Source organism: Calonectris borealis, chromosome 21, assembly GCF_964195595.1.
Source record: "Calonectris borealis chromosome 21, bCalBor7.hap1.2, whole genome shotgun sequence".
Taxonomy (NCBI): Eukaryota; Metazoa; Chordata; class Aves; order Procellariiformes; family Procellariidae; genus Calonectris; species Calonectris borealis.
In genome coordinates, this window is record NC_134332.1 from 2512068 (window position 1) to 2532616 (window position 20549).

The 20549-nt window shown below is 46.4% G+C and overlaps 1 protein-coding gene across 2 annotated transcripts in view; it reads left to right on the top strand.

Moving 5' to 3' along the window:
- The window catches only part of DNM1 (dynamin 1), a 70049-nt gene that overhangs the window by 46756 nt on the left and 2744 nt on the right, over positions 1 to 20549 (top strand). Inside the window, exons 15-21 of one of the 2 annotated variants that reach the window (XM_075170365.1) lie at positions 9074 to 9183; positions 9867 to 9978; positions 11226 to 11237; positions 12487 to 12657; positions 12836 to 13077; positions 13482 to 13700; positions 16995 to 17031. In XM_075170365.1, coding sequence (XP_075026466.1) covers positions 9074 to 9183; positions 9867 to 9978; positions 11226 to 11237; positions 12487 to 12657; positions 12836 to 13077; positions 13482 to 13700; positions 16995 to 17016 — 888 coding nt within the window. In that variant the 3' untranslated portion in view covers positions 17017 to 17031. The remainder of the gene's footprint in view (positions 1 to 9073; positions 9184 to 9866; positions 9979 to 11225; positions 11238 to 12486; positions 12658 to 12835; positions 13078 to 13481; positions 13701 to 16994; positions 17032 to 20549) is intronic. The other variant, XM_075170363.1, reaches the window with a different exon arrangement.

A 20549-nucleotide genomic window follows, 5' to 3' on the forward strand; every position in this document is an offset into this window, starting at 1 on the left:
CCTTAAACACAGGAGATCCAGTGATGAGGTCTGAGCAGCCTCTGAGGAAAGAGCCTTTGTCTTCAACTGAGTGGGAGCAGGAGGGAAAGGGAAGCATATTTTTGCTTGCTTCCTCCCCAAGTTCAACTTCTTGATCACTGGCTGTTGTGAGGGAGAAAAGCAGTGACTTCCACCTGGACTCCATAGTTGAGTCAGGCTAAAAGTTGGTGCATTTGAGGGGCAGCTTGGAGAGCCTTGAGCGTGGGGATTCCCATCCCAGTCCTGCATGGAGGTGGCTCCATCCCGAAGAGCTGACTGCAGTGCATGGTCCTCTGTCAGATGGTTATCTCTGCGTGTCCATCCCAGAGCTCTCCTTCTCCACCAATTCAGGAGGACTCGTGTCCTCTACAGCTCCTGAAACATTCTCATCTGTTTTTTAAAGGCTGTATACCATCATCTTCCTTCACTTAAGCTCTGGGAGGAAAGGGGAGGCTTTGTCTGCCCCACCCTGCACTTCTGTGGGCTCTCTTGTCCCAGTTCTCCTGTGCTCTGGCAGCTGTCCAGAGGGAACAAGGAGGGAGCCGAGCCTGTCTTGTGCAGATGGAAATACTGGTGGCGGAGCTGTGGGTGATGATGGGGGAAGGAGCAGGGTGAGAGGGTGTGCGGTGGGGTCAGCGTGAAGACTAGGCTAGCACCTCTAGCTAGGGGGGAGTGGGGGCACAGCTTCTCCCTGCCCTGTCTTGCAAGCCAGGACCCAGAGTCTGCAGAACGAAGACATCTGGACCCTGTTAGTGAAATACCAGTCTTTCCGCAATGCTGGCTTGTTTTTCCTCTGCCTCTGAAGAAAGGAACTGAAACTTAAAATGTCTTAAAGGGCCCAGCATCACATGTTAGCAGGGATAGATGGCTGTTGATGCTCTGGAGGGCCTGAAGGAGTGTGCTGGGGAATGGGAGGGGAAGGAAAGAGCAGGCCAGGCGGGGGTGGAAAGTTGGCTCCTCACTCTGCCTTGCTGCCAAGAGCATGTGTGTGCTCCTGGGCTCTCTGTTTTTCTTCCTGTCTCCTTTCAATGAGTCAAACACTGGCCCCATGGAGAGCGGCCCCACAGAAAGCTGGCCTCCCAAGACCTGGAGACCCTTCTGAGGTACCTGCACCTCCTGAACCCTGTGGGATGATGCTGCAGGCCAGCGGTGGGAGGGAGAGGTGGGGAGGAGCCTGCTCTGGCTGCTGGCAATATAGAGTGAGATTTCCTTGCTCAGGGAGGCCACAGTGTCCTCAGGGCTGGAGCAGCAGCACAGCACGCTGTCTTAACTGCTCCGCGAGCACCATAATGGACACGATACAAGAACTTGATTTGAACAGTCCTTCTGCCTGAATCCCTTATGAAATGCACAGTGCCCACTTCTCTGCAGGGTTTTCCCTCCTGCTGGAAAAGAGGGTCTGTGAGCTGGGCTAGAGCTGCTGGTGATGGGGACCTTGTAGGCAAGATGCAATGAGCACTGTGCCCAGTGGTTCCTGTTAGTAAAGCTTACTGCCTGCTGGAGGGGACCCCTGTGCTCTCGGCTCTGCAAGGGTGACTATTTCTGCTGGAGTGCCTGTGACTGTGTGCCACTGTGTGCCAGGGTGTTTGCACAGCTGGGTGGATGGATATATCTGCTGTTTCCTTTGGGAATTTGTGTGAATGTACAATACAGATGAGACCTTCTGTCCTTACTCAGGTAAATCATGTACTAGAAATTTTGGGCTTGTAAGAACAGGTGACTACATGAGAAGAATATGGCCTTATTTGCTTGTGTGAAAGTACTTGAGTGTTGCATGCAATGTCAGTGCATTTGAGTCCTGTGTGTGTACGGGAGGGGTGGGCACAGAGTTTTAGGTACTTTCAGGTGCATCAGGGAGTGCTTCGTATTCTTTATGCATCATGTTGATTCCTGCTGCATCAGTTCTGCTTGAGCTCTTTCTCTGTCTTCATGCCTTCTCTTTTGCTCAAAGTACAAAGGTACCTTCTCCTGTCCTGGGGAAGATTTGACCTTATTGACAGTTGTTAGATAGCTGCTTATTCTGTACCTGTCAATGTCTGTACCCAATTCTAGTTTAAAAGTAAATACATTGATCAGTACCGAGATTGTTCCCCCACTGCACACATGCACTCTCCCTTCTTCTCCTGCCCCCCACACCCTCCCCCCAGCTGGTAGAAATCCTTTTGTCTTTGCTCTGATGCCCATGAGCCATCAGAAACTTGCTGTGATGGGTCTGGCTGCAGCCAGGTTTTTGTACCCAGCTTGTTTAAAGACCATAGGAGCAGGTCTGCTCTGAGGTTCTTCCTCTCCTGCTTTCACACTGCTCTCAGGTCTCTGGAACATGTTCCTTCTCTTTACATCCTCTGTGGAGCTCTTTCATTCATTCCCTTATCTTTTTTTCACAAATACATGTTTTCTCATGGATAATATCTTAGTCTTAATCAGTCCTCATTTATGCTTTCACTCACTGCTTCTCTTCTTTCTTTTCCAGACAAACATCAAAGCAAACACAACTTCCAGAGTATCCAAACCTCCAACTTTCAGTCCTTTGTGGGTTTTTCTTTATTAATAACCAGCGTTCTTTATGATGTGAAATCCCCTTTCTCCAGTCACCTTTCTCTGCTTGATCCTGCCTTCTCAGGTAGAAAAGCACAGGGCAGTTGTAACTGCCAGGCCCGTGTGTCTCTCTCTGCATTTTATGGTAAAGTTTAGCATGTGAAACACAAGCCATCCTGAACACAGCTACCCCTGGGAGAAGTGCATGAAGCTGAAAGAAATAATGGCTAAGAAGGGGATGAGAGAGATGGAGGAGGAATAAGAGGGTTGTGAGTAGGCTGGTGAACAGACAGGTAAAAGTGATCATCAAGCATGGCTCCAAAGGGTTATATCCTCCCAGGCTGAGGGATGAGTGAACTTTGCATGCAGCTATCCCCCCAGCCCACCCTCTCCAAGTATGTCCCTCTGCCGTGCAGGTGTTGCCGTCCCCGTGCAGCACTGGCAGTGTGTGGTGTATCCCAGCACAGCCTAACCAATGTGCAGACTACTGTACAATCTCGTAGTCCTGAACAGGTAGTCTGAACACTGGGCAGACGGAGTGGAGCCTCTGCGATCTGCTCTCCGGCTATCAGCAGCTCATTAGTCCTTTCCCCTCCCTGCTTTTGGGATGGGGTTTTAGGGGCAGAGATGGGGTGAAAGAAAGTCCAAGTCCTGATTGAAGAAACATCCTCCTGGCAGCTGGGGAGAAGAAATGTTGCTCTCTGCCTGTTTCCAATTTGGAGCAAACTTCCAAGCTCCTTCCTCTTCCAGTGCTGGTGTCAGGCTGGTACCTGGTTTCCACCTGGGGTATGCTGCACCTTTTTAGAAAGAGAGAAAAAAAAAAATCAATTACTGGTGTTTGGGGAGGAAATGCTGTGAAGTTTTGGCTGTCACCCAGGTGTGCAGAACTTGTTGCTTCATTCAACTCCTTTTCTTCCCCGTGGAGTTGTGTGGGAGGATTCCCAGGCCCCATGCACCCTCATCTCCTTCTGCCCAATTCTGCCCTGTAGATCAGCCCTTTGCCTGGGGTCCGGAGCAAAGCTCAAACAGGACCAGCCTTTGCTTCCAGGTCCTCAAAAGGGTCCTTTGACCCACCTTGGCCAGTTGCCTTTGCAGTCACCTCCGGCTACTGCAGGAGCAATCCGCATCCCCTCTCTTTCTCCCCCCACTATGTCTGGCATTGCTGAGCCTCCCTCCCTCTTCTGGTTTTTGCTCCCTCCCTTCTTGCTTCCCTTCTGTCCTTCTGCCTCAATTGACGTGGCAGTGGAAAGCTAACTAGGCTCGAGGGAGGAGCTTGCTGGCTGCTGGGAAGGCCGGAGGTTGGCAGGAAGTGAGCCGGCTGACAGATGGGGTTGCGTGGGGGAAAGGAAGGTTCCCTACCCTGCATGGAAACTTGAGGAATGCTGTCGCTTTCTGTGGCGCTTGGCTCCCATGTAACGATTCCAGATGTTAGCCCTAGCCCGTGCGGTTTGCTCCCTCTCTCCCTGGTGCTGCAGGGATAAAGAGGGCTTTATGTATGCCACATGTCTCCCTTCCAGGATCCCCTTCTCTTGCGTGCATGCTGGTGGATGGTTAAGATTTGTGGCCAAAAATATGAACGTGCAGAACTCCCACTTCGGCTCTAACCGTGCACTGGGGAAGGCTAACCAACCCTCTCCTTCTCCCGGAGGTGTGCAACACTTTGCATGTGTGTTGCACTCTGCCTCATCAAAGCAAGTCAAATACCCAGGGACGATTCATCCCTGTCCTGGCACAGGGACAGGGGTAGGAAGACGTGTGTGCTTGTCCTTTGCAAAGGTTGGTGGGCATTGCTGTGACCTTAGAGAGGTCATGACAGTGGAGTTTTGGGCACTGTAGCCTCTCAGGCTACTCAGTTTCTGCCTGTGCTTTCTCATACACCCTCTGATGGCTTCCTAGGGTCGCACTTAGCTGCATGTTTAAATCTGCATGTTATTTCAGCTGATGTAAAAATCTTTACTTCTGTGGAGGTGAGTTGATTACCATTGCTGTGCTTACTAAGCCAACAGTAATAGTTGTGATTAATCACATGAGTCCAGGCCTAGCGTCTACAGAGCTTTTGAACTAAATCAGCTTAAAATCTTAGGATGTGGTGTTTAAGTTAAACCAATGCAGCTTTCTGATGTAAACAAGCCATTACAGCTGCTTTGCAGGTTGGAGCCATGATCACAGTGTCCAGTAAATTATGCTCTGAGGGTAAAAGTTAAGTGATACAGGTGGACTGTGTTTTGGAAAGATGGTCTCAAGATGCATGTATGTTATGGGATGACTAGGGCTCACAGCTCAGAAATTCAGCTCTTCTAACTTGTATTTTCTTTGCAAAGACATGAAGCAGATAGTGGTCGGTAGCATCTTGTTTGGGGGGTGGGGTGGTTCAACTTAAAATTCTCAGCTAACTTGCTTTCAAATACTCCAGACTGTTTTTCAGAGACTTATTCCAAATAATCTTGTAGTGTGCATGTATTCATGCAGTGTGTTTATCATCAATTATGATGATAATGTTTTTCCATTTGAGTAGCGTTTTATTACAGGAGTTCCCAAAATGCTGTGCATGTGTTTAACACAAACGATTTGACTGAAACTGCAGTCACCTCTGGGGCAGGTTTGTTTACCCATAGTGCTTTACGCCTTACAAGAAGGAAAGGAGATTAAGAGGTTTAAACAAGATGAGTTTCTCCTAATTTCACACGGCCACCAATTAAAGCAATGGCAATGCTCTTTCTCCCATATCCGCAGACCCTTGTCTCTGTGCAAAAGGAGGTGTTTGTTATAACAACTACAGGGAAACCTTTAATTAGTTTATTTGTGCTCCAAATGCAAACTGAGACCTAATAATTTTGCCAATTACTTTCTTGTACTGCGAGTGCCAATTTCCAACCTTAGGGGAGCCCACACATGCATCTGTCAGCTTCATTTCATGTGTATCCAAGAGTAGGAAAATTTAACTTGCTGTTGAGGCAGTCCAGTTGAATGGAGGAAATGCTTTGAGTCAGGCTGGCTTGCTACCTGCTGAATTTTGTGAATTCTTGAAGGTTATTACCTACAGGATAGCAACCAATAATTCAGATGATAGCGCAAACCACTATTCTCTGGCCAAAACCAGTCTATAGAATTTAGCCACAATAAAGAGGTGTGTAGCCACGATAAGGTTGTTGCAACATTAGGCTGCAACTGCAGCATCCCTTTTTTCCTCCAGCTATTGTGCTTCACACCCCACAATTGGAATGGCTAATGGATCCTGGTCTCCTTCCTGGCCATGTGTATTTTCTTTCTTTGGTAGATGCAAAGTACAGAGCCATATGGCTGTATCTGCACTATGTTGGGGGTGGGAGAATAATCCTCTGGCACTTATCCTGCCTGTGCGAGTAGCTTGCAGTCATCTCTTTCTGCAGTTCTCCATGCAAGTGGTGTGACTCCCACTGGGAGCTGCTAGCCCTGTGCCTACAGCATTCCCTAGCCAACACTGAGCATCCATGTTCTGTTTTGTATGGCCAGTCGCAGTGCTTCTGCCACTTCACTGCCTCTCCTTGGCCTCACGGCTCTACAGATTAACTCGCAGCCAGTGTACACATTTTACATAATATATACTCTGCTGAGAAAGAGTTTTGCCTGATTTTTTTTTTTTCCTCTCCTTACAGACGAGGGGAGATGACTTATGTTGCTCATAAGGTTCTTGGGATCAGACTGAGGGCTTTGAATATAGTATTTCACAAACTACTTTCCTGTTTCAATGTGTGCTGGCTCTTCCTTCTCCTCCCCCCCCTCCCCAAGTCTAGAAAGCTAGTGAGAGAAGCCCTTTTCCCCTCTTGGCCAGGATGCTGTTCAGCCATCGCACATACTGCCAGATTGCTAACATATGGGCAGCGGGCTCAGCCAAAGTTTTGAGAGGCTCAGCCCTTGGCAGCTCGTTCCACACTTTCCTGTCTCTACATTCAGGAAATGAAGTCAGTGTTGATATAAAACAGGCTGGGTTGAAAACTGAGAAGCTGGAAAGACTGAAGTGGAGGACGGGGAGGGGGAGGCGTGGGGAGATGGAGAGCAGCAGGGGCTCATTGCAGTGTGCATTGCCCTGCAGCATGCGTGGGTTGGGGTTTCTTGCCTTGTGCCAGTGTCCTTCATTTGATTGCTTTTGCTACCTCAGAGTCAGAGGACTGATATCTTATGCTGGCAGACAGATATATGCGTCTTTCCTCTGGTGTATGCAAAGATCAGCATGCAGAGATAGTGTTGTCTTGATCACATGGCAGCATTTATGCAAAAGCTTGGAAGGGATGAAAGTTGAAACTCTGGCAAAGAACATGTATTTCCATATCTGGGACATGGGATTCCCTTACCTTTTGACTTTTTTCCTGAAGAATGACTCCATTGCTAAATTTCTATGGAATGATGTGGTATTAATGCAGAATGATTTTTCTCAGACAGCTTTAACATCAGTTATTTTTTTCCTAGCCCAAAGATCCTGTGAGGTGTGTGCAGGGAGTTCTAGTTAAGTGAGACTGTGGTGGGAATGGTCTGTCTTGCCTAGGGACTTAGCAGTTATTGTAATTTACTTCTAGGTCACTAGTTCAACCTAAACCAGCATAATAATAACGCAAAGTAATAAAAAGCTGGAAGCTGTTTGTGGCTTACAGAATCTGAGCTCTGAGACCAGTACCTGGCTGACAGGTATCCCATCACAATAATGCTTACCCACCTCTAATCTAGACTGATCAACAATATAAAAAAAAATCCAGGGAAATTTGCTTGGCAGAGCTCTCCTGCTTTCATAGCCTGGCATCTTTGAGAGAGAATGGAGAGTTTGGCAGCTACCCAAGTGATCTCTTCTATGTTCTAGATGCTGGCTTCTGGGGTATTCCTGTTACATAAATTTTGTAATGGACTGGTATAGTTTGATCTTTGGGGTATGTCTGAACTGCGTCGTGTCGGGTATCCTTAGCAAACTCAAGTCCATTTAACTGAAACTTAAGAGGATAATAGGCTGGACCTGCCATCCTCTGGGTGTTTGAGCTCAGCAGCTTTGTCATCCTTATCTGCTGCCCTGCCCTGCCCCTCTCTTCTAGCGAGCTCTTCAGGATCTCTGTTCACTGACCATCTTTGTTTTCCATTCTTGTTTCCCCTGAGAGCAGTCATGTTTTGTTGTTTCCATACAAGAAAGGTCTACAAACACACAAGATGCTCACAAGGGGACAGTCACACATGCATGCTTGGACGCAAAAGTATGCTCTGTTTCTATTTCAGTCTTGGATAGCTGCATTCTGCCTTTTGGAGACCAGTGTGATGGCTCCCTCTCTTGTTACGTTTGGGGTATAATACCTAGCTGGAACAGGGTGTTCCAAATGGGGACCCTAAACCAAACTCACTTCCGTTAATTTACTGTGGATCCAGATTTGAGACTAAGCAGGGAGGATGATTTCTGACTTAGTTTCTGAATGTAAATGTAAAAATTAAGATCAAGTTTGGTTTTTAAAAGATGATACCTAGGGTCAAAAATGTTAAGTTTGGTTTTTGGATGCCTTATTCTGTGTTTAGCTAGAGATGTCTCATAGGAGCCAGACTGGAGGGTTGTGATTGCAGTTACTCTGAAAAATGGGTCCCTTAAAGCTCTCTGAGTCTGGTCACTGGAATTTCAGAGTCTGGTTTTTAGCATTCACCAAGCAGTAAAGTGCCCATACTGCTTGAGCTTCTAATTATTCAGAGTATGAGATTTTCATTAATGAGCTTAGTTACTTGGTTTTTTTTTTCAACACAGGAGGCCTTCAGGTAGCCTTACAGTAATCTGTGTTATTGTAGCCAGACCTGTTCTTTGATCTTCTGATACATATTTATTATTGCTTAAATAATATACTTTCTTGGTTACTGTGAACCCTTTTAGAGTGTAGGACAGTGATAGGATGAAGTAAGAAAGTCAGCTTTTCTGAAGAGATGAATTTAAGTTGATATAGTCCATAACTTCTGTGCCAAACCAGCTTCTCTATCATGTGCCTGGCTTTTCTTGAACCTGAACATAGGTTTTTAGTGATTAAAAGTAAAGCATGAGGTGGAGCTGTGAGGGCTGCTGTGCCCCCTGTCTGACCAGCAGCAGTGTTTTTCCCCCCCTTAATGTTGTCCTGAGAGCAGAGGTATGAGGAGTCTTTTCCAGGCAGACTCCCTCTGGGTGTCAAGTCGCTGGTGAGGGCCTTGGTGCTGACTGACTGGTGCTGGGATGAGGAAGCCAAGCTGTGAGGACCTCTATGTTGATCACAGCCTGGGAGAATTGGGACAGTGCCATGCTGCCGCCTGCTCCTGGAGGAGTTAATGGGGCAGGGTTGTTGGGCCACATCACAAAAGCAGTCAGGAAGGACAAACCCTGTTTCTAGAGGTCCTCTTTTCTCACAGGCTTAAGGGACTAGGGGACCTGCGTTGGGAATACCTCCGAATGCTTCCCTGGTGGTGTGGGGGCTGCATCGCTGACTGACTCCTCCGTGCTGGCAGAGTAGAGGCTTCGTTGGAGCAGTGAGTGACTTGTTACTGATCCTTTTTTCAGGAGAAGGAGAAGAAGTATATGTTACCAGTGGATAACCTGAAACTGCGAGATGTTGAGAAGGGATTCATGTCCAGCAAACACATCTTTGCCCTCTTCAACACTGAACAGAGGTATGCTCGCGTCTCAACACGCCAAGCTGTTAAAGCTAGGGATAGGCTTTTATGTAGTATTAGATAGGAAGGAGTAGAGACGAGTGTGTTGGGAGAGCTGGCCAGGAAAGATGTGCATATCCTTTAAGGATAGTCATTTTTGGAGGAGATGGGGGACTTTTAAATAAAGTCTGGCTTCATTCCTTCTGGTCTTCCAGATTTTTTTTGTGTACCTTTTTTTTTCTTCACCAGAGCATGGTCTACCGTGTGACCTTAGTCTTCAGCTGTTTGGCGTGGTTACCTGGGCCTGGCTGTGGCTGGAGTATATATTTATAATCAAAGTTCTTAGTGAGTGGATAGGGAAAGTCATAGGAGATTGCTGGACTTCTCCAGCCAACCTGGGTCCCCTGTGAGCAGAATTGAAACGGGAATCTCTTTCAGGCCCTGTTGAAATTGTGGCTTTTAGGGCAGGGCTAGAGGCTCGGGGTGAGGGACACACAGCTGATTTGAGGAAAATCAAACTTGCTCATGAAAAATTTCATTTCTTTTCCCCTCTGCAGGGACATCATGAGGATACTAGCAAGGGACTAAGTGTATCTGCCTTAAAACAATAGGAAGATTCCCTGGTCATTGACATCTTTGTCAAATATGGGCAAATCTCTGTTTTGCAACAGAGAAGAATAAAATGTTTGTCTTCCTCTCAGGAATGTTTACAAGGACTACCGGCAGCTGGAGCTGGCCTGTGAGACACAGGAGGAGGTGGATAGCTGGAAGGCTTCCTTCCTTCGTGCAGGAGTCTACCCAGAGCGTGTTGGGGTAAGTTAGAGTCATAATAATGGGATGAGAAGGAGCACAGCATGTATCTTAAGGGTAGCTGCATCCTCTTATGTTAAAAATAAGTCTGTAAAGGTTTTGTCTCTTTCCTGAGCTGAGGATATTTTGGAACAAAAATTGAAGTTTTTGGTATGTCCTGGTGCTTCCTTTAAGGAAGCTTGGGATAAAGTAACTGGCAGCTTCAAAGGGGAGATAAAGTAGGTAGGCAAAGACTGCCTTGATAAACCCTTCTAGCCCTCTTATTTTGTGGGCATTAAATTCCCAATATAAGGAGGACACTTAACTACCTGACTACTAAGTGGTATGTGTCTGCTGAGCAAAGGCACCATAGCTTTTCAGTAACACTTACTGTACAGCCTTGTTAGCTTCCTGCCTTATTAGTAGTTGTTCTCCCATTCCTTCCCCCACCCAATTAGGAAGGGATGTTCTTTGACTTTTTCTTTTGCTTGGTAGATACCTTAATATGCTACTTCAGCAAGATCTCTTATCTCTTCCCTTAGCTTTGTCCCACAACACTTGCTGTCAGCATTATGCTCTGCTTTAAAAGTATGTTCTAGAGAATTGTGGTATATGTTCCTGTTCAAAGCCTTCCTGTTCCTCTGTGAGAGGAAGCTGCTATAAATAGTTTTTCCATTAGAAAAGTGATAATTGCTTATCTATTTGTATTTGCTTCTAATAGACTTCTTGCATTCATCTTTCCTGTTACGCTTGAAGGTTGTGGGTTTTGCCTTAAAGCATTTCCTGACAAACTGATGTGATATTAAAAAAAGAAAAGGGTTAGGGACCGGACCTTAAGAGTGACATGACTTCAAATTGGCTTTGGACCAGACTGGGCCTCTTAAACACATACTCATGAAGGACATGTGCCACCTATTGGTGTGCAAATGGAGTGGTTTGACATAGCAACACTGATTGCTTGGTTAACTGTTTGAAAACCCTGTGTAACGAATAACAGGTAGCCATTGTAGGTAAGTAAATTGCCCTTTGTTGCTAACAATACCGTTTCCTTTGCAGAACATCCCATTTTGATTTTCAGTTTAGCTAAACAATTCACTTGGTCTTCTTCCAGGGTAATCTAGGTATTTGTATTTTTAGTGGGATTAGTCTTTTGCTTGTTCAGTGCTATTATGGGATCCTCTCCAAATTCTGAGACCAACTAAAAGTCTTCTTTTATTTTTTGTCCCTTTTTGTTTTAATTTTTTCCATATATGCTCAAACTGGCCTGCCAGGACAAGGACAAAGTAAGTCTAACCCTCTCTGCCTGTGTTGCCCCCTGGGGCTCTCACACCGGATAGTTCTCTTTTGTTTTTTTCCTTTTGTCCCAGTTTCCTGAGAGGCATTTGCCTCTTCTCCCTCTTTGTACCTTCTGTTGGATTGCTGCTGTTTGTTTCTGTTCTTGGTTTGAGTTTTTCTTTTTTCTTTTTATTTCTCCCTTTTTGTATGACTTCTGAATCTTGGTGCAAACTTATTTTTGGGTTTTTTGACCCTCATTTTTTTAAGTTGTCCTGTTTGACGTCCACTTCCTTTACTTTGTTTCTCACTGAGACCTTGCATTCCTTCATTATGTAAGATCTTCCCAGGAAAAGCTCAAATGAACAAAAGAATTTGCCCTTTCTCATATATTTTGTTCCCAAAAACAAAAGATAAGAAATTTCCTACACTGCTGCAAATCCTTCAGACTGGGACAGTTTAAAAGAAAGAAAGATTTTTCCCTGTAAAATCAAGGGGTTTTTTTAAATAAGCATTGAGAAAGGCAGTGGTCTTTCATGCTTTGCTGATTCGAAATTGATCCCAAATGGATGAGCCTTGGCGATTGCTTGCTGTCGAACAGCACAGTCCAGGTTTTACCTTACAGAAAGCTAAACAATGCCTTTCAGGCAGACAGGAAGAGATTCATCTGCTTGGTGAATAGAAAAGATAATTATGACTTACGATGCAGGATTTGCAGTTAAAGTGATCAGTAAGGCTTCTAGGTTATTCCTTCTACTTGTGATCTGACTGAGCAGTTATTTCACCTCTGTTTTCTCATTTGTATAATGAGGATAAAGATGCAGTGTTTCGGAGAGCCTGTAAGGCTTAATTTATGGTGAGTGATTCTCAGGTCTAAACTGAATCTGGGAGTGGAAAACCCAGCTCAGATGAAGAACCTTTCAGGAAGCTATAAACATTAAAAGTAAAAATTACAGCTTTGAGTATTCACTAGAGCCGTAACCTGTGGATGTTGGTCAGGAGTCTCCATTGTCTTTCACCTTTGTGTAATAACTTTCTACTAAGAGAGCAGCTTTATTGTTAAAGCTCCTCAGATGTGAGCTGGAGAAGTCTATACAAGCTGAGCTGTGCATTGACAATCACAGCTCAAAATGTAAGTTTAAATAAGTTTTATTTATTGCATGCCCTTCCTGCATGTTCCCTTATTTTCTTCTCTTAACTCTCTCATGAAAAACTAGTTTTGTTACATTTGAACTAATCTGTTTCTCCTTTTCTCTGCAGGCCAGTGAAGCGGAGGAGAATGGATCAGACAGTTTCATGCACTCCATGGACCCTCAGCTGGAGAGACAAGTGGAAACGATCAGGAACCTGGTGGATTCCTACATGGCAATTGTCAACAAAACCATCAGAGACCTCATGCCGAAGACAATCATGCACCTCATGATAAACAATGTACTTATCACACTGTGGTTGATGGAGGTGGGGAGACACAGAGAAGGGGAAAAATAGGGAGGGAGAGAAGGAATGAAGAAAAACTGAAGGCACCTTGGAAGGAGGAGGAGGAGGGGACAGAATGGAATGTTTTGGGGGAGACAGTGGAAATTGATTCCCTCTTTGTGCTCGTTTACAGACGAAGGACTTTATCCATTCGGAGTTGCTGGCAAACCTGTACTCCTGTGGTGACCAAAATACGCTGATGGAGGAATCGGCAGAGCAGGCCCAGCGACGTGACGAAATGCTGCGCATGTACCACGCCCTGAAAGAGGCCCTCAACATCATCGGGGACATCAACACCAGCACTATCAGCACCCCTATGCCCCCACCGGTGGACGACTCTTGGCTGCAGGTGCAGAGCGTACCATCTGGACGCAGGTACCAGAGGCTCAGGGGGAGAGCCCCACAGACCTGCCTGATGCCTCTTTAGTGGCTAGCTGGGGCCTCCTACCGAGACAGGGAGCCCTCTCTTCCCCTCTTCTCCCTGCGGACGGAGAGCTCTGGGTATTTGTGTTGGGAGGCTCCTAGGCCTTGAAAGCTATGTGGGGCTGCTATGTCTTTACAGAGGATGTGGAGGCTTCTAAACCTGTAGGTTAGACGGGGCCTGAAACAGCTTTGAAGGCAACTTGAAGCCTGGCGTGGCCCTTGAAAGCCAAAGGGTGGTGCGTAAAGTGCCGTGAAGCTAAGGAAGGAACACTGAAGGCAGCGTACGGGGACCTGACGGTGACACAGAGGGATCCCAGGCCTGTTGTTGCAGTTGAATTTCTCCGTTTGTTTGCCAGGTCTCCTACGTCCAGCCCCACACCACAGAGGAGAGCTCCCGCTGTTCCACCCGCCAGACCTGGGTCTCGAGGCCCAGCTCCTGGGCCACCTCCTGCTGGTGGGTCCACGCTGGGTGGTGCCCCCCCTGTGCCCTCCAGGCCAGGGGCCTCTCCTGATCCCTTTGGGCCCCCACCTCAGGTTCCTTCTCGGCCTAATCGTGCTCCTCCTGGTGTTCCCAGGTAAGTCCTGAAATGCTGCTCCACACAGGTGGGATATGTAGCAGCCCTGACAGTACTTAGCTTGCCTGGGCCGTAGAAGGAGAATGGAGAGCATGGTGTGGGTACAGTCTTTGACTATTTGGATTGGGTCCATAGGCAAGAGCATCGTTGTCCACTGATATTTCATGGTACAGGTGAGGCAATGCCAAGGCAGCTCTCAGGAACAGAGGGGTGGCCTCTTCTCTGCACAAACCTCTGTACAAAGGTTGGGGGAAGAGGCCCTTGTACCCAAGGGCTTTATTGAAGCAATTATACCAATGCCTTTGCTAACAAGTAGGAGGTGGTCACCAGAAAAATCACAGGGCTGGAGTGACAGTACACCTTTCAAGGCAGTTCCCCTCTGCGTAGGGCTCCCCAAAGTCTGAAGTTGCCCCTTTTCTCCTGGCCCAGACCTCTTCAAGGTGAGTTGGAGAGACCTTCATCTCAGCTGTTCAGATGCTTTTTGGCTAGGAGAATATTGTAATATCACTGGCAGGGAAATGGATTTTTCTAGGCATTTTTGTTGCTCCTGTAATCAACTTGAACATTTTTCCAGTCTAGAGGGTTCAAATCACACAACTTTAATTGCCCATTAGGAAACTTAATTCCTTTCCTGTTCAGTCATTTCAAACACACTTCAACATGGTAATAAGGGATTATCCCCTGTGCAGCTAAGCACGTGTTCCTGAACAGGACTTAGGAAGCAGTCTGGAACTGGGAATGCTTTTATGTTGGGTACTTGATCTCCCTGTGAAGAAGAGAAGGTAATTGCAGAGTAAAGAACGAACATAACCAGAAACTCCCCAATGACATGCCAGAGGGAACACTTCCCCTGTGGAAAATACCTCCTCTCCAGTGGGTGCTGGTGGCACATGTCTGAAGCTTTGCCATTTTCTGTGGAAACACCCAGCTGGTCACTGGGTGGGGATGGTACAGGCAGCGGCAGTTCAGTCTTCCTCCTGTGATAGTGCCCCAGCTGATACTTGGCACTGCCTGTTTGGAGGGGAAGTGTTCTCTGCCAGGCTGTATCCAGCCCAGAGATGGATGAGTTCAAAGAGATTATAGACCAGTTTCCGACTCTGGTGTGTGCAAATGGTTTTACTTTCTTGGTGCCTCTGCCCCAGTCCTCCCTATGCACCTTGATGCAGCTCACACAGTAACTTGTCCACACGTGGCTCAGTGTTGCCCTGGGGACTGCAGTCCTGCTGGTGGCACCTATGGATGTCAGCATGCTTCTGCTGTGTATTCTGGCTCTTGCTTCTTGTGACGCTGCTTTTCCATACACTGTTTGTGGTTTTGTTTTTAGTATACTTATGCTTCTTTCTGTCTACATCTTTCTTATTTCATTCAGTTTCATTTCTTCACTCATGAAAAATATTCTATATACCTGATCATCATGATAGGATTCCCCAAATGGGCTGAAATGAATTGGCCTTTTTTGAAGAAACCTGTCATAGCCTATCTTAATGGCTTTTCTGCCTTTTGCATGAGGTAGAAGGGTTTAGGGGAAGGTAGGGAACAGCGCTGGAGCGGAGGAAGAAAGTGTTTCATATTTAACCGAGCAATCCCTTGCTTTAGAAGGAGAGATGGTAGGTCGGATTGCATGCTACAGACTGCTCTGATCTGGAGTTGAGAATGTAATTCCAGAAGCTGTGAAGTGATGCTCATTCTCTGATCCCCCTCTCTGATTCTTCCAGTTGTTCGTAGACTCCTCTGGATCCTGATACCAGCTTGTCATTTGAGTTCACTGATGAATGGAGAATTTCCAATGACAAGGGACTCTTTCTCTTCCTCTCCTGTATATAGAATAAGAATGTTCCCTGCTAGCACTTGGACGCGGGTCCTTCTGCCATGGGTGAACGAATGCCATCTCCATTGTTGCTTTTTTAATACCCATCTTCTCCCTTGCTAACCAGGCCACACTGTTGTGTGTGTGTGAGAGAGGAACAAAGCTCTTGTGTATGGCATGAGTGGGCTTTGCTGTAAGAGTTGGTGTTGTGTGGTGATCTGGAAGCACAGGGTGGTGGCTGGATGTACTTTGAGTGTGTATGCACACTGATGCCCGTGTAGAAGTTTGGCAGGTTTTGTGCCTCCAGTTTGTATGAGCATCTGATTTTATGGATGATGAACTTGGACAAGTGTTGCGCTACTCCTTTCTTATAAACATAATTGTATAGACACATGCTTTCACGTATAAACACTACATGGTCCATTTTCTTGCACAGGAAGGTTTTCCTGCATATAATTAAGTACACTTAAAACAAGACTTACTTACCATCCTGCCTCTGTACTTAGTATTTATTCAGTCTACTATGGAAGTCTGTATCGCCAAATACATACCTTTGAGAGCTGAAAGTTACAAACAATGTAAGGTCCTATCTGTCTGCAAGGAAGGACTGCATTCAGAATATATGCCCGTTGGAGCCATGCAGGAGGATTTGCTCTGGGAAAGAAAACTATGAAGATACTCCTCCAGGTATTTAGTATCTTCAGTTTAAAATAGTTTGATAGAAACTGTAGGTGAAAGAGCTTAAGCAAGCTCAAAGGAGAAATAAGAAAGTTTAAGTGAGAAGGACTTTAACCATTGGAAAAATCTGTTGAAGGTGTTAATGGGTTCTCTGTTCTTTGGTACAGCTAAGGAAAAAGATGTAAGTGATCAGCATCACTGTAAGCGTAACTTCACACAGCTTTGACTTGAATTATACAGGAGGTCAGAGTAGCTGATCTCATTATTTGTGACCTTCAAAATAGAAGTCTTCACCTGCTTCTTCCCTTTTTGGGTTGTGCTCAGGACTGCATGTTACCTCCCTCTTTCCTGAGCTGTTTGTTTCAACTCTAGCTTTTAATATGGTCAGAAGATGGGAATCCTCAGTGAGAGACAAGTCAAGCCACCTGTGCCCAGCTGGTGGGTGCTGAGACCTAGGTATACTGCTGATTCAGCAGGTATGAACGTCAGCCTGGATGTGTGAGTGAACTTGCTGGGTGGGTGAGTGAGCAACAGCCAGTAGGTGTGTGAACAGACGTCTTTTGACACACCTCTGTGCACAACAGGGTTCTGGATGTATGCAAAGATGAGGCTGTGATTGTGCGTGCAAAGTCCTGCATGATGGAGTGCAGCCCTACCCAGCAGTGCACACTTGTGCCGTGTTCTGGAGGGGGATGTGCGAATGTGTGTCTGTGCCAGCGCATGTGTCTCTGTTCCACCTTCCTGACAGTCTGTGTGGCTTCTGCCTTGAACTGTCTGAACTGCCATGTTGATTTCATGTTGTCTTTCAGAATCACTATCAGTGACCCCTGAGGACTGGCAGCCACGGTACGTTTTGCACTCTCCCTGCGATGCATGAGTCATTGTGTCCCCGTCCTCCATTTGCTCTGCAGCTCACCTCTGCTGCCTAGTTCTTGTATTAGTAACAGAGTCCCTTGTCCAATGAACCACCTCTGCCAGGATCTCATAAAGGGAGGAGTCTTGAACAGAAAAACTGGCTGATCAGAGACAGAGCAGCTGCTTGAGCTGCAGGAGCTGGGAAAGCCTCAGTACCTGACTTAAGGTTACTAGAGGACCATTTCTCTGCTTCCAGATAGAGGAGTGGGATGGGGGAATGAGCTCTGGCAACGAGGTCTAAACTGTGTGTGTTTCTCATTTGGCTTATATCCACACTGACTGGGAGATCAGCTGAATGAACTCTGTTTTGATTTGGTTTGTCAGCTCTGTTAGGATCAAGATAGAGACTTGGGGAGCTGTTAGTTCAGACTCCTCTTCTTATATTCTAATGTCTGGCTGGAGAAGTGCTCCCCTCCTCACTGTGTCCCTAGTGCTTATGGAAGGCAGGAGGAGTTTGGGTCATTAATGTCAGGACTTCATGTTTGAGTGCAGGGTAACTCTGACATTGAATGTTCCCTGTTATCCTTGTGTCCCATCATCACTGTTAGAAGCGAACTCCCTTTGCTTGTTCTCCGCTTGACCCTTTACCTTCTAGGTTACTCTTCTGCTTCAATTCAAACTGCCTTCTCTCCTCTGCCTTCTGCCCCTGTGAGAGGAAGGGTTTAGTGATCTGTACCCCCCCAAACACTCTGCCCTGGGCTCCTGCCTGTTTCCCTTTCCTATCTCCCCCTGCATTTTGCAGCGTTGTACTTGTTCAGAGAAGTAGCAGGGTATTGGGGCAGTCTCGTGTACTGTGCTGGCCCAACAACTCTTCCTTGTCCTGTGAATGCTGAGGGTGGGGGTGTGAAGAGGGAGATCTGGCAAATTATCCTGAGCCTTTTTCCTGGGAACCTGCAGCCCTTATTGACAAAGGGGTAGATAGGGCAGAACAGGGCAGGCATGGGTGTTTTGGGCCCTTTCTCCCTTTCTCTGTGGATGTTGTTTCTTGAAGTGAAAGGTCTGACTGAGAGGAGTGGAGCGGCAGCTTCTGTAGATTCCCTTGCTGCTGGTTGTGGCAGAGAGCTGGGGGGGAGCGTGTGCTGAAGTCCTATCTTAAGGATAGCATGAGTTCAAGCCCCTGTTCTGGGGCAGGGGAGTTCACAGCTAGACCCATCTTGCAGCAGATAATGTCTGTTACTGCTGCATGTAACTGCAGTTAGAGCTGAGAGGTGCCACATCACATCACACCAATGCAGTGATTGTTCAGTGATTGACATCTTTGAGGACGTCATCTGTCAGCCCTCCTCTCTGATGACATACTGCAGAGGTGTTGGAGCAATCAGCAGTTTCCTCCAATACTCTGCCTACTGCAGACATCCCTGTCAGCCTTAGAAACGTGCATCTTGGTGAACAACCTCAGGGAAGAGGCTTGCTGTTGTCTGTACCTCATTCTGGGACTCGCTGTTATGGGGCGTTCTCTTCTTAACCTGGCATAAAGAGCACCAAGGAAATAAAAAATTGTAAACCAAACAACACCAACAAACAACCAACCCAAAAAATCCCACCCAAAACCTTTTGCAGCCCAAGGGAATAAATGTAATGTTTTACCATCTCTGTTAGGTCCTTATCAGCAGAACTCTCTGTTAGCCTGTTGGTTTCTAGCTGTGATGAGCTCAGTGTTCTCTCTGGGTATGGCTTGAAAGACTGACTTCAAGGGACATGACAGTCAGTGTAACCGTTCTCCTTGGGCTCCTGCCAGAACTCAGGTCTTACTTCCCGTGTACTGGAGACTGCCACAGGTTTCCCTGTGAGCAAAGCTTTGTTCCTTGTTGTCCTGACAGAGAAAAGTGACTTTTCAATGATGTCAAAGGGCTTGGCTAGCAACGTAGTGAGACTGAGGCAGCATTTCGGGGGTAGATGTTGCTTGAGAGACTTCTCTGCCCCTTTTTGTGCTGGGAAACAGTTTTCAGCCTTCTGTAACCTTACCAGGCAGATTCTGCAGAAAACCTGAGCAGAGACAAAAGCTGTAACTTTGAAAAGTGACAGCCCCCCTACCCCCCCTAAAATGCTCTGAGTGCTGACAGAAATAAATGTCTGCAAAAATCAGTCATAGTGCATTACAAAAAAAGCAGCCCATCTACCTGAGAATTACTTGTGCTCCTTTCAGACCCATTTATTCTGGTAGGGTCAAGTGGCCTTTCTTGCCAGAATACATTACGAAGTCCAGCAACTTCAAGCATCCTTTTCATGTAAATCCACAGAGGCTGTTAGGACAACCTGTCCAAGCTCCTGAAATGCAAAAAGCCCTTCAAACTTCTTAAAAAATGCCTTCTAATGCATGTGACAGTGCAACAGCATCTCACTAAAGGTTGAGCTGAAGTTTTGTAAGGTTTTAATTCAAGTGCTCCTACTGTTCCAATGACAGTAGTAACCACCGAATGGTTGGTATAGCTGCATTTACACCATGAGCACCCTTCAGAGATAGAGCACAGATCCCACATGTCATAAAGCTCAGGGTCACAGATTTCCCAGCTGTAACATCTCATTGCAAGTTTTGCTTCTGGGGGGTAGTGTTATTTCAGCATCCTTCCGAGGTGGTTGTAATTTCCAGGTTAGCTCAGTCCCATCATTATTTGCTGTACAGGAGCAGTAACTTGATTGGCATGCAGGTAATGGGGTCTTGCAGTCCCCATTGACATTTTCAGTCAAGGAAATAACATTTGGAAATGTTTCAGTCTGTAAAGCTTTTTTATGTATCATTTCCCAAGGCAAAGAACAAGTGGTTGTAATTGTTTTGAGATCTGGGGCTTAATAGATATGGAGCAATAAATTCTGCTGAGGTCTAATAAACAAGACTGTAGAGTTGCTCTGGCTCATTTGCTAAGATGAGGGAGCTTGCCCCAGTTCATGGGAGTATAGCTCCTCTGGTACCAGCATGATTATAGGCTTGCAGTCAGTGCAAAATGAAGACTTCCCTACCTCGGAAGACTATACTGGTGCAAATACCCTCCTCTGCCCTTCTTCCCTTCCCCCCCTCCCTTCCCTCAGCCCCTGTTAGGGGAGGGCCCTCATTTCCAGCAGTCAGTTGATTCTTTGTAATCTAAATTAAAGTTTTTCAGCATGGAATTGTTCAGGCATTAATTCTGTGACACCTGGTTCTGTACGATCAGTGCAAATACTTCCTTTCTACTTGGTCTACGTCCTATTGGGTTTGCTCTTTGCATTTCAGGCAGTTTGGACTGTAAAACTACTCTGGCTTGGTACTGAACAATTTAATTGTAATGATACACCATCATGATGCTGTTTAGGTTGCAGACACTGCAGGGAGCATGCTTTAAAGGAAAAACATAGATTAGACTCACTGACTTACACTTTTTTTTTATTTGTAGACTTCTTAAAGCCTGTAATCTGAGTCCGAAGTGGTCTTTCAAGTAATGAGTTGAGAGAGATGGCAGGGGTGTTGCCTTGTA